This window comes from Nuphar pumila, chromosome 2 (assembly GCF_984573655.1).
Source record: "Nuphar pumila chromosome 2, dmNupPumi1.hap1.1, whole genome shotgun sequence".
Classification (NCBI taxonomy): domain Eukaryota; kingdom Viridiplantae; phylum Streptophyta; class Magnoliopsida; order Nymphaeales; family Nymphaeaceae; genus Nuphar; species Nuphar pumila.
In genome coordinates, this window is record NC_143250.1 from 19,470,119 (window position 1) to 19,482,896 (window position 12,778).

At 37.5% G+C, this 12,778-nt stretch overlaps 1 protein-coding gene across 1 annotated transcript; it reads left to right on the top strand.

The window, feature by feature from the left end:
- Positions 1–1,190: 1,190 nt before the first annotated feature.
- On the top strand, positions 1,191–5,244 carry LOC149844953 (putative receptor protein kinase ZmPK1). Its single transcript, XM_089986588.1, has 2 exons — positions 1,191–1,858; positions 3,175–5,244. The coding sequence occupies exons 1-2, from the start codon at positions 1,191–1,193 to the stop codon at positions 4,928–4,930; spliced, it is 2,424 nt and encodes an 807-aa protein (XP_089842714.1). The 3' UTR covers positions 4,931–5,244.
- Positions 5,245–12,778: the final 7,534 nt, after the last annotated feature.

Below are 12,778 nucleotides of genomic sequence, written 5' to 3' on the forward strand. Positions count from 1 at the left end.
GTGTTTGACTCTCTGGACACACGCTGCCAAAAAAAAAAAAAATTGGTGTGATAGTTGGGGGTTCGAGGGCAGCGCCCCTGATTTTTTTTTTTTGAGATAAAATAAAAAATGGCTACAATTATTAATAAAAATCTATTTCAAAATGGACGAGATGACGTCCAAGGGTTAAATGTGAAGCCCCATCTTACCATGCAGTACTCGTCCGATTCAGTAGGCAAAGCCCGGTACTAGACATGTTTTGTGAGGCCCAGTAGCGGGTATGGTACTGTGAGATGGCGTGTCGCAACGCACCTGTTATCCAGTTACAGTTTGTCCAGTCCAAGAAGCATAAGCCCCAATCCGTAGACTCACTTCGGAGCTTGAAAATTAGTCCATTATTTTTTCACCTGTAAAATTTGAAGGTGAGGTCCACGTGGCACAATGAGCATCGGGTTCCATAGCGAGCATTAGCATATGATGAAGATCCGTCATAAGATACATGACCAAACCCCCGATCGACCAACTCCAGGACACCACAAGAAGCTTGTACGTGTTTTTAGCTTTGAGTGGGCTATCCAATGCACTCGATACTCGAATCCGGATTTGGAGTGATCCACATTAACTTGGAAGGGGATCCAGTCACCAGTGACCCCTAACATTATATCCTATCGTCATACTCGCCTTGATATCTCATACGGTCGCAAGTTGTTTTAATATGAATTCTAACACTGGACGTAGAAGTAATCTGCATGGCCGGAATATTGAAGATTGATATTTGAATCTGTTCGGAAACAAACCTATCTGAAGGTGTTTTTTAATCATTCAAAGACCAATGGTTGTAAAGAACACTAAAACTTTTTTATTAAAAATTATAGTTTTTTAATCAAAACACACATTTGAAAGGTCCATTCCTTTTAAGTTGACCACGTTGGATCCATCTGTGGACGACAAGGTGGTCCCACACTCTTTTAACCCTTCGAGACAGGCTGCGTGGGCCCCAAATTTTGTAATTGAGTGAATGACTCGGAAAATAGTTCTCCCCGTCAAGCACGGTTTTATATTGTCAAAGTCAACAGTGGTCCCACAGTCCATAGAGAACGTGCGAGTCCCACACTCAGCCAAAGCTACAAAAGAAGATGGAAAGAACGGAAACAAATCTCTCCCAGAGAGAGAGAGAGAGAGAGAGAGAGAGAGAGCCCTCGCTCGTCCTCATGGGGGAAAGCCTCAAGCTCTTACGTGCACAATTCTGGGTGGCAACGACGGCGATCTGGTTCGTCCTCGTCTCGTCTGGGTCGTTGCAAGTGCTGAAGCTAGGGGACTCCCTCTCCGTGGAGAGGTTCTCCGAGGACTTCCTGGTCTCGGCCAGCGGGACGTTCGAGGCCGGGTTCTACCCGGTGGGCGAGAACGCGTTCGCGTTCGCCGTCTGGTTCGCCGAGTCGGTCAACCGGACGGTCGTCTGGATGGCCAACAGGGACTATCCGGTGAACGGCAGGGACTCCCTTCTTTCCTTCTCCCGGAGGAGCGGCGGCCTCGTCCTTGTGGACGCAGACGGCAGTGCTGTGTGGGCCACCAACGCGAGCGCTTTTAACCCAGTGAGCGCCGAGCTGCTGGAGACGGGGAACCTGGTGCTGAGGGACGGCCAGGGAAGGATGGTGTGGGAGAGCTTCGGCTTCCCCACCGACACACTGCTGGCCTTCCAACCGATGACAAGATACACAAGGTTGGTTTCTCAAAGGTCCGACGGCTCCTACGCCTCCGGCTACTACCGGTTCTATTTCGACGACGACAACGTGCTGAGGTTCCTCTACGACGGGCCCCATATCTCTAGTTTCTACTGGCCCAACCCTGACAATGACATCTTTCAGAACGGAAGGACCAGGTTCTCACTTTCTTATTATAAGTACAGTTAATTACGATTCAGTGTCCACTTACATATTTCACTATTTGAAAAGCGTCAAGGCATAGCTTAGCGTTCCACAAAAAACTAAACACATAAGGTTCGAGGCGTAAAAAGTAAGTCCATTTAAAAAAAAAAATTTAAAAAAATTTAATAATACAAATAAACAAAATAAATACTTTATTGATGAAATAACAACCAATAAAAAGTAAAAAATCTTAAATAAAAATACTGACAAATATGAGATTAACATATTAAAGTAGCATTAATACAATAACTTCATTTATCTAAGTATCTAAAAAGCTAAAATATAAGCACTCGATAAAAAAAATTAAGTAACAAAATCACTAACAATCAAATTTCTCAAAATCATATCACCATAAAAAAATCCACATTAACATCAACAAATTTTAGTAATTAAATAGCCCAACAAAAGATGACGAACATCATGTTCTAACGTTTCACAAACATTCGGAATCTATAATTGCAGCATATAGAAAGTTTAAATTTTCAATAGTATTCATGCAAAACCAGGATAATGACACATTCGAGCCTGTTCAGTCATCATTGCAGGCTTTGCAGCAATTACATTGAGGTTTGGCAAGATAGATTCACTACGCATGACTATCAACCCAACAATATAGCCCACCAAACAATTCAAGAAAAACTAGTCCCATTAAAAAAGAGTAGCATCCAGATTAATAACACCTATCAAAGGACCTAGCAAAAAATCAAATTTATCTACAATTGCAACAAATGTATAAAATAACAAACCCATATGTTATTAGAAGGAAAAAAATCAGGCAAGAATAAGGTGTACAAGAGAGAGACAACAAGAGGGCAAGCTTGAGGAGCGGCTTGCCATGAGGCGTGCCATGCCATGAGGTGCATGCCTAAAAGCTTATAAGGCATGCACCTTAATGGATTTGCACTTTTTTAGTGCAACTCAAGACAAAAGGGCCCTTGCCTTGTATGGATGAAAGTATCAATTGTACCGATCCAACATGCATGCATCAAGGGCATATGTTTTTTTGCATTAAATAAAAACTTTTCATTTTTTGGAAATAGATCCTCTCGTTTACTTTTTAAATGCCCTAACGAGAGAGAGAGAGAGATTACTGTTCCCAACTTTCATTTAAGTTATATAATAACGGTGAAAGACAGGTTTTCAAACCTCATCTAATCGGTATCTAAAGCGCTGGATTGAAAATAAATCTAATGGTTTATTTGAAGGAGTACGTACTCCAGGATCACCGTATGATTACTACATTATAATTCTGCTGTAAATGCTTTTGTAGGTATAATAGCACGAGGTATGCAATTTTCGATGACCAGGGTTGGTTTACCTCCAGTGATAATTTACAATTTTCTGCATCAGATGTGGGGCTGAGAATCAAGAGAAGATTAACAATGGATTTTGATGGAATTCTCAGGTTATACAGTCTTAATAGTAGAACTAAAAAATGGGAAGTTTCATGGATGCCAACGCTGCAGAGATGCAGAGTTCATGGCCTTTGTGGGGAAAATGGAATTTGTATTTACACTCCAGAGCCTAAATGCACTTGCCCTCCTGGATTTAAAATGAAAAACCCAACCGATTGGACTCAAGGATGCGAACCAGTTTTCAATATTGTTTGCAATCAGACGCAAGTGCAGCTTGTTAAGCTCCCACACACAGACTTTTATGGCTACGATTTAAGTACTTACGCAACTAAAGTATCATTTGAAGAATGTAAAAACGTTTGCATGCGTGATTGCAACTGCCGCGGCTTTGGGTATGGGTTGAATGGAGATGGAGTATGTTACCCAAAGAGCATCCTCTTCAATGGTCAAGCTGGTCCGCACTTTTTCAGCGACATGTATGTTAAAGTTCCTTTGAAGGGTAACTTCAGTGGTTCTCTTGTTGATCAATTCAATTTGGATTGTTCAAAAGTAAATTTATCCAAAACTGATGAGGGTGGAGTTTCTTCAGTTGTCAAAGAACAAGGAGACTACTTGAAGTTTCCAATTGGATTTGTTGTTGCCATTGGCATGGTGGAAATAATATGTGTAACTTTATGGTGGGTTTATTTACACAAGGACAAAGACCATCTTCACAACATTGAACAAGGTTACTTGGCCCTAACAGCGGGCTTTAGGAGGTTCACTTACAAAGAACTGAAGGTAGCTACAAAGAATTTCAGTGATGAAATCGGAAGAGGAGGATCAGGGGTGGTTTACAAGGGAGTGCTGAAGGATAAGAGGGTTGCAGCTGTGAAGAGGCTAGAGGGTGTGAACCAAGGAGAAGCGCAATTCTGGAGTGAGGTGAGCACCATTGGGAGAATCAATCACATGAATTTGGTAACAATGTGGGGATTCTGTGCTGAAAAACAACACAGGCTGTTGGTTTATGAATACATGGAAAATGGGTCCTTGGAGAAGAACTTGTTTGGCAATTCTGCTAAGCTAAGTTGGGAACAGAGGTTCAATATTGCAGTTGGTACAGCAAAGGGTCCTGCTTATCTGCATGAGGAGTGTTTAGAATGGGTTCTTCATTGTGACGTCAAGCCTCAAAACATACTTCTAGACAAGGACTTCCAACCAAAAGTGGCCGATTTCGGTTTGTCCAAGCTTTTTGACAGAGGTGGAAATAATACCAACGACTTTTCTAAGGTGAGAGGAACAAGGGGCTACTTGGCCCCTGAGTGGATATTGAACCTACCCATCACATCTAAGGTTGATGTGTACAGCTACGGCATCTTAGTGCTGGAGACAGTGACTGGGCAGAGTTCAGTTGGATTTCAACAGATCGGGGAAGATGGAGAAGTGCGATATAGACAACTGATCCCATGGATCAGGGAAATGGTGAGAACAAGGCAACAATGGATGGAAGAAATAGCTGAACCAAGTTTGTCTGGGATGTATGACAAGCCAAGAATGGAGATGTTGGTTAAAGTGGCTTTGCAGTGTGTTGAAGAAGAACGGGATGCAAGACCAACCATGAGCCAGGTTATAGATTCTATTATACATACATGTCAACAAGACCATGAAGTGCTATCCGGAATTGAAGAATAAAAGGGAATGCTTGATTGGAGGGCTCACTTTAACCAGACTGTCTATTGAATTCGTCAGTGACTGTCTTTCCCAATTTAACGGATAGGTATTTTGATAGCACAAGTTTTGCTTATTCTTGAGATTGGGTAATAGTTGTTGTTATGTGGAAACAGGGAAGCACTTGTAATAGTCTCATCAATAACCTGCGTACAATAAGTATTAACATGTTTGATTTCTGTGGAATGTGAAAACAGAGAAGCACTTGTAACGTCTTAATGTATTTTTCATCAATAATCTCTGTATAATAAGTATAAAGATGTTTTCATGAGATTGGATTACACATTTTAAAACTCAAAATTTCTATTTTTCATTTTGTTGGCTCTCTTTTACCTGTTGATAGTGTGTGAGACAAGTTTGGTGCGTTTGGTAGGAGAGATTTACTATTTCTCCTCTTCTCCTTGTTGAGGCAATGGTGACAACTCTAGCAGTCTCCTTAGTAAATTTTAAACACTTGAAGCTTCTGTTCTGTTCCATGACTTCGTGCACGATAGGGATGATGATGCAGCAAACTGCATATAAGAAAATGGTCAAGAGGCAACTAAGGGAAGATTATGTCCTCACTCCTTTATTCATTACCTTGTTCTCTTGCATGAGTTCCCTTTTTATCCAAAAACATGCACTCAAGAGAAAAATTGGTCGGAAATTCTATATATTTTCATTAATTTTTTCACCTTAACACCAAATACATGCAAAAGTTGCAAGACTTTACTTTAGACAAGCTTCATTTGCTTAACGGTTTCAAATAAGTCGTCTCCCAATTAAGGTGTTTATGTTAGAGTTGAGGATGAAATTCCAGTTTCTGTGATTTGAGCATTCAAACTATACTAATAAATATTAGTTCAAGTTTAGCACCCTCAGCTGTGGAAATTAAATTAACCGGTTTGGCAAGGCTTTCATGCTTGTCATACCCTTTATATTCCTCATAGGTCCAGCTGGTCATGCCTTTCTGCTGAAGTGTGGACAGCCAAACACCATCTCTGCTGGTTAATGCCCTTCTTATCCAGGTTATACATGTTGAAGGAGTAGAACTCTCAAAACTCATTAGAGTCGATGTTTTCTATGAAAACCCCAAATGAGAAGGTTAATGAAAATGGGCTTGAAGGACTCAAGAGTGGTAAAGATGAAGAGTTCAAAACTGTAAAGAAATTGTATAATAATGAGTTCTGTTGTGATGAGAACCCTTGCCCTTCTGAGAGAAAGTTGAAGTGGTTGGGAGTCCTATATGAACGGTTTATGCAATTATGAATATAGACTCTCCTCCCTAGCATGAGAGAGAGAGAGTGAGAGTTCCTCCTTATCGTGGACGTAGGCATCTTTAGCTGAACCACGTTAAATCGCTGTTTACGTGTGTCTATGTATGAGGGTCCGAAGACCTTATGTGATTCAAATCAAATCCCTACATGGTATTAGAGCAAGTGTAATATTCAGAAAATTTATCAAATATTTTAAAGAAATATAAAGGGTGTTACGGATACCGGTCTACACTGGTAAATTCCAATTATTAAATGAGTTATTCTTATTTACGATAAATTATTATTAATAGCAAATTTAATTGTGATTTACGAGATTTTGTACAAGGTATTTGAATCTGGATCTCAGTAGTGATCTAAGATGATCAACAGATACTGACGTAAGTTCGAATTCTCCGAATAAGCACATTGGATCCACTAAATCTTAAGTTATCCAGATTTGGATCTTCTAATGATTCAGGTCAACCCAATGAGTTTAGGTAAGGTTTAGACTAGTACTGAGGGTTTAAACCAGATATAAAAGAATTTTGGATCTATTCAAGACCCAAATAGGTTTTGCTAAGGATTTGGATCCAATAAAAACCCAAACAGAGATCTTGAAGGTAAACATAATTTTGAATCCATTTAAGACCCAAATGAATCTCATTAATACTAAATGATGATCTAAATCCATTTGAGACCCAAATAGATCTCACAAAAATTAAGTAGGGATTTGGATTTATTTGAGACCCAAATGGATCTCACTAAAGTAAAAATGATTTGAGTCCATTCAGGACCCAAAAGAATCATATTAAATATAATATATATAATATATTAAATATATATAAGTATATATATGATGGGTTGGATTTTATAAGATCCGAATGGGTCTCACCAAATCCAAAACCAAAGTCCAAATCCAATGATTTTTACCCCTTATTTTATAACTCATAGTTTTCACCCCATGAAGTTCACCCCTTGTTTTATAACCCATGGTTTTTCACCACTTGGTTTTTCCAGCTCTTACCTATAAAATGACTCTCACCACTTGGTTTATGCAATTATATAAATATAGACTCTCCTCTCTCAAAGGAGCATGAGAGAGACCGAAAGTTCCTCCTTGTCGTGGACGTAGGCATCTTTAGCTGAACCACGTTAAATCCTTGTTTACGTGTGAGTCTATGTATGAGGGTCCAAAGACCTTGTGTGATTCAAATCAATTCCTTACATGGTATATTGGTATTAGAGCAAGTGTAACATTCAGGATTTTTATCAAATATTTTAATGAAATATAGAGGGTGTTACTTATTCGGATACCAATCTACACTGATAAATTTTAATTATTTAACGAGTTATTCTTATTTACAATAAATTATTATTAATAGCAAATTTAATTGGGCTTTATGATGCTTTGTACAAGGTATTTAAATCTAGATCTAAGATGAGCAACCCATATTTATGCAAGTTCGAATTGTTCAAATAAGTACATTGGATCCACTAAATCTTAAGTTATCCAGATTTGGATCTTCGAATGATTCAGATCAACCAAAATGAGTTTGGGTAGGATTTAAACTCGTATTGGGGTTTAAACTGGATATAAAAGAATTTTGGATCCATTCGAGACCCAAATAGGTTTTGCTAAGGATTTGAATCCACTAGAAACCCAAACAGATCTCTTAAAGGTAAAAATAATTTTGAATCCATTTAAGACCCAAATGAATCTCACTAATACGAAATGATGATTTGGATCCATTTGAGACCCAAATGGATCCCACAAAAATAAAGTAGGGATTTGGATTCATTTGAGACCCAAATAGATCTTACTAAAGTAAAAATGATTTGGGTCCATTCAGAACCCAAAAGAACTATATTAAATATAATCTCTCCCTCTCTCTCTCTCTCTCTCTCTCTCTCTCTCTTTCTCTCTCTCTCTCTCTCTCTCTCTCTCTCTCTCTCTCTCTCTCTCTCTCTCTCTCTCTATATATATATATATATATATATATATATATATATATATATATATATATATATATATATATATATATATATATATATAATGCCCGAATGAGTCTCACCAAATCCAAAACCAAAATCTAAACCCAATGTTTTTACCCCTTTTTTTATAACTCATAGTTTTCATCCCTTGATTTTCACCCCTTGTTTTACAACTCATGGTTTTCCTCTCATGATTTTTCACTCCTTGGTTTCTCCAGCTCTATTGCCTATAAAATGCCTCTCACCTTCACCCTTTCTATCTTTTTCTCCTCCCCTTGGTGCCGATTTTCTTATAGTAAAAGAGTTGTTTTTTTTAACTATTTCGAGAGTGACCTCTAATTAGGCTCTATCTAAATCTATGAAATTGGGGTAGCTCTAAAATATGAGAGCTCACTATTGAAGAAGTTTGTTATTTTTGGCTCCTTGTTAAAACTACATGGATTTTGGGGTAAGGTAAATTTACACTAACTTTAGTATTTGCATGATTCTAATGCATGATTTAAATTAAGTAAAATAGATGCTCACATACATTATTTTATAAATAAAATATGTATATATGTTCGCATGCATGGTTTTACGAATATATATATATATATATATATATATATATATATATATGTATGTATATATATATATATATATATGTGTGTGTGTGTGTGTGTGTGTGTGTGTTAAGGTTTAGGTATCTCGTATTGTAAAATACACATGTTTTGAATTAAATATGCAAGTTCAAAATTATATACACATGTTATGAAATATAATTGATTCGACGTATCGAATACACATGTTTTGGATTTTCGTGCGCATGCTTCAAGGTTCAATTTATGAACATATAAGTATTATAAAATGTGATGCTATGATATGCTTCTAGATGATGTGATATCTGATATGATACATGTATGAGTTTATTGAATTACATCATGATAGAAATGAGATATGTGATAATTTATTTTGATATGAGATTGACTGATTGATCGAGCATAAACAAGTGACTTATGACCTTGTGTATAGTCATCTGAATTAATATGTGTTGGTGCCTCAAAGTTGTAACAACTACAAATTTTCTGAGATTATAAATTTACTACTAATAAAATTAATCATCATTGGTTATGGTTATCAAATTATTTATCGGTAATACTTTTATATTTATTAAAGTTATTGGATCATTGAATCTCAGATATGTAGCAGTTATAGTTAATAATATTTATTATTATCTAAAAGTTTTTTGGGGGAAAACCAATTATCAAAGGAAATGAATTATTTAACTAGGGATCTAGATATCATAGTTTTGTTCAAATCCATTAAGTGGACCCGATAAAAATTAAAATTGAGTTTGGATCAAACTCAATTTGAAGTTATGGCAAAACAATAATGTAATGCCCCTGATTTTCAAAACAAAACCTTGTCTAAATTTCATAGATTTTTTTTTCTTTATAGAAAAATTTAGAAAAGACTTTAGCAACAAAAATAGATGATAGTTAGTCATCTATTTTAAAAAATGTCGAGCAAATCACAGGTATGTGGCTAATCACTCATTGTTAAATAAAATATTTCATTTAAGCAAACCAAAATAAGATATTTATTACAAATAGTATTTGCTTAGTAAAATAGTATTAGACACTGGATTTATAAATGAAATATCCAATAAAGTTTGGAGAAACCTTGGATCGTGATGTTGCTCTGCTCCGTATATCACATCGCAGATTCAGTACCTGTATCCTCCATAAAACAGGGTCATAACCATTCATGGTCTGGTAGAACATCATTTCAATTCTAACAAGTATATGTTAAAGACATAAAAGCCATTTCAGGTCCAGAGTCGAAAACATCATACTTCAAGTCTCCATGACTTAGCATATGAGTATCTCATGGACCGAAGCAGGAGCTCCTCGAACATAGCTTAGCTATGTGGATACAATTTGGGTCCTTCGCATGATCAATCCAACAATATACTGAGATTAATACCTTACATAAGGTGATGCATGAGTAACACTAATGTACGCACATTCATTTATTCATTCGTCAGTGTTCCTATAGCCAATGAATTATTTTGATAATTATGATTTCACCCCTTGGTACATAGGAGAGCTTAACATTGTTGTCAAACAAAGTCATCTAGGTGTTTATTATGCCATATATTTTTGTGTGCCTAGAAACTTGAGTGACCCTATTCGTAGAGGAGTGACAGATATTGTCGAAAAACCTTCGGCAGGATGGTTAAGATGCATCCTTCTACTGCAGTAGCAGGGTCTACCCCTAGATCTTAGGGATAATCCGACCTCCTAACCTCTGAGTGGTCATGATACCGCCTAAACTCTTTGGTTTATAAGGTAACATATGTCACTCGAGGCAGTACTATCATCATTTTTCACGATGATCCTGAAGGGGTTCAACGACATAATCTTTATTATTATAATGTCGAGTGCCACATAGGCAATCCAATGCATTATGCACAAAGAGAAATATGAACTCAACCCCAACAATTTTTCTAAACCACAGGTCAATTTTTGTGCGGATAGGGACTTCCGTTATATTTGTTTATATGCATGCGGACATCGCTCTTGGCGTCTACGACCTTCACGAGTGCTTCACCCCTTATGGGTGGACAACCAACTTTGACACAATGGCACTTACATGTATTATTTTTGTGACAGTAGTTTATATAGGCATACATAATCAAGGATTACTTTTGATCGACTGCTCGAGCGTATTTAGCCACAATGAGCATTGGCCTAATCAGACACAATAGCTACTCTTGCACAACAACCCTTACGAGTATGATGCTTATGAGTATTATTCTTGTGACAGTAGTTTACAGAAGCATGCATAACAAAGGATCACTTTTGATCTACTACTCGGGCGTGTTTAGCTGCAATGAGCACTTACCCAACAAGGCGTAATAGCTACTCTAGCGCAATGACCCTTACAAGTACCATGCTCTTGAAGGCAGAAATGAAACTAGCCATCTTGGCAGGGTTCCAACAATGAGGGCATCATCGTGCTATCCATACTAGCTTAGGTGAGTATTTTGCCAGAAATTTTGGAAGCACCTCCCCTATTTAGTAGGAAAACAATATATTCTTTTTCAGCTCGGAGAGCACCTTGTCAATAATTTTGGCAATATTTCTCCTATTTAATGGAAAATTTGTTACGTTTATTTTTAATAGATACACACCGTTGTACCTATGTTGCATCTCCAATGGTTTATCAAAAACCTAAGCCTTACTTAGGCCTTACACTGGTGACTTAGATGTTTATATAAATGCGATTTTGCATAAAATGTGAAACCTTACAAATAGGAATTTCTTCGCCAAACAATGTTTTGAACGAGGCAGGCTTTTGAATTGGTTTAAGTGATAGGGACCAATCACCATTTGTATGCTTATTACAATGAAGTTATATTTATTAAATGTAGGAGCCTATGCATATAATAGCGTGACAGTAAAGTAAATAGCAGATCATAGGAGTCTGTGACATAATAGCACAATGATAAAGTAAAGTATGTAAAGCAGAACCTAGTGAACAAAACCAAGCATCAGGCTAAATGAAGTGTGTAAAGCAAAGACCGGTGAATAAAATCATGCATTAGGCTAAGTAAAGTGCATAAGCAGAACCTGGTGAATGAAACCATGCACCAGGCAAAGTAAAGTGCGTAAAGTAGAAATTGATTCTGCCTCATAACGAAAACACCAAAGGAATTACTTATGAGAAATTCCTCAAGTTAGACCCATTGGTTGTCATCGGCAAAGCTGACTCAGAACTCACAAAGAGCTGGATCGAGAAAACTGAGCATGAATTCCAAGTGCTAGCAGTGCTAGGGGAATGGAACACCAGTTTAGGCACCTACCGACTGAAAGATAACACACGAAAGTGGTGAAACACCACTAAGTTAATCCAGTTTCCTAATAATGAGGTTATCCATTGAGGTGATTTTTGAAGGGACTTCCTAGGTAATTATTTTTTCATACACATCAAAAACTAAAAGAAGATGAAGTTTCTAGAATTGGGACAAGGTAGTACCAGTCGCATCGACTATAATACCAAGTTTCAAAACCTCGAGTGATACTACTCTAGGTTGTTCAAAACCAATAAGGAGAGAACTAACAAGTACGTCCATCGGTTATAAGAAGGGTTGCAGTCTCGCATAATAACAAGTAGATGTTCCATACTGCCGTAGCAGTACTTTCAAGAAAAAATATGGACTGAGAACGATCCAAGAGAATCACATGAAAGAAACCTGTTAGGAATGAGAGGAATAACAAGTGGTCGTCTCTTGGTGGGTAGGAATCATGACCACCCTTCCATAAGAGGAAGTTCTGAAGAGCGAACACCGCCCTAGCTGCCACCACCACCAAAGATAGAGCAGAAACTCGTGGCAGGTCATGTTTACGTTGTATCGGCCTAACAACTCGTAAATGGCGACCTTATCGAAGAACTCAAAAAACCCTGATAGGTACAAGATGTGTTGGATTCAAAATAACTAGAAAATTTCATGGATCATCAAGAATAAGTGCTTAGATCGAAGGTCATTCCACTTGTTAAAGTGAGAAGACATCATCATGGAATAGACAATTGTACCTGAGAG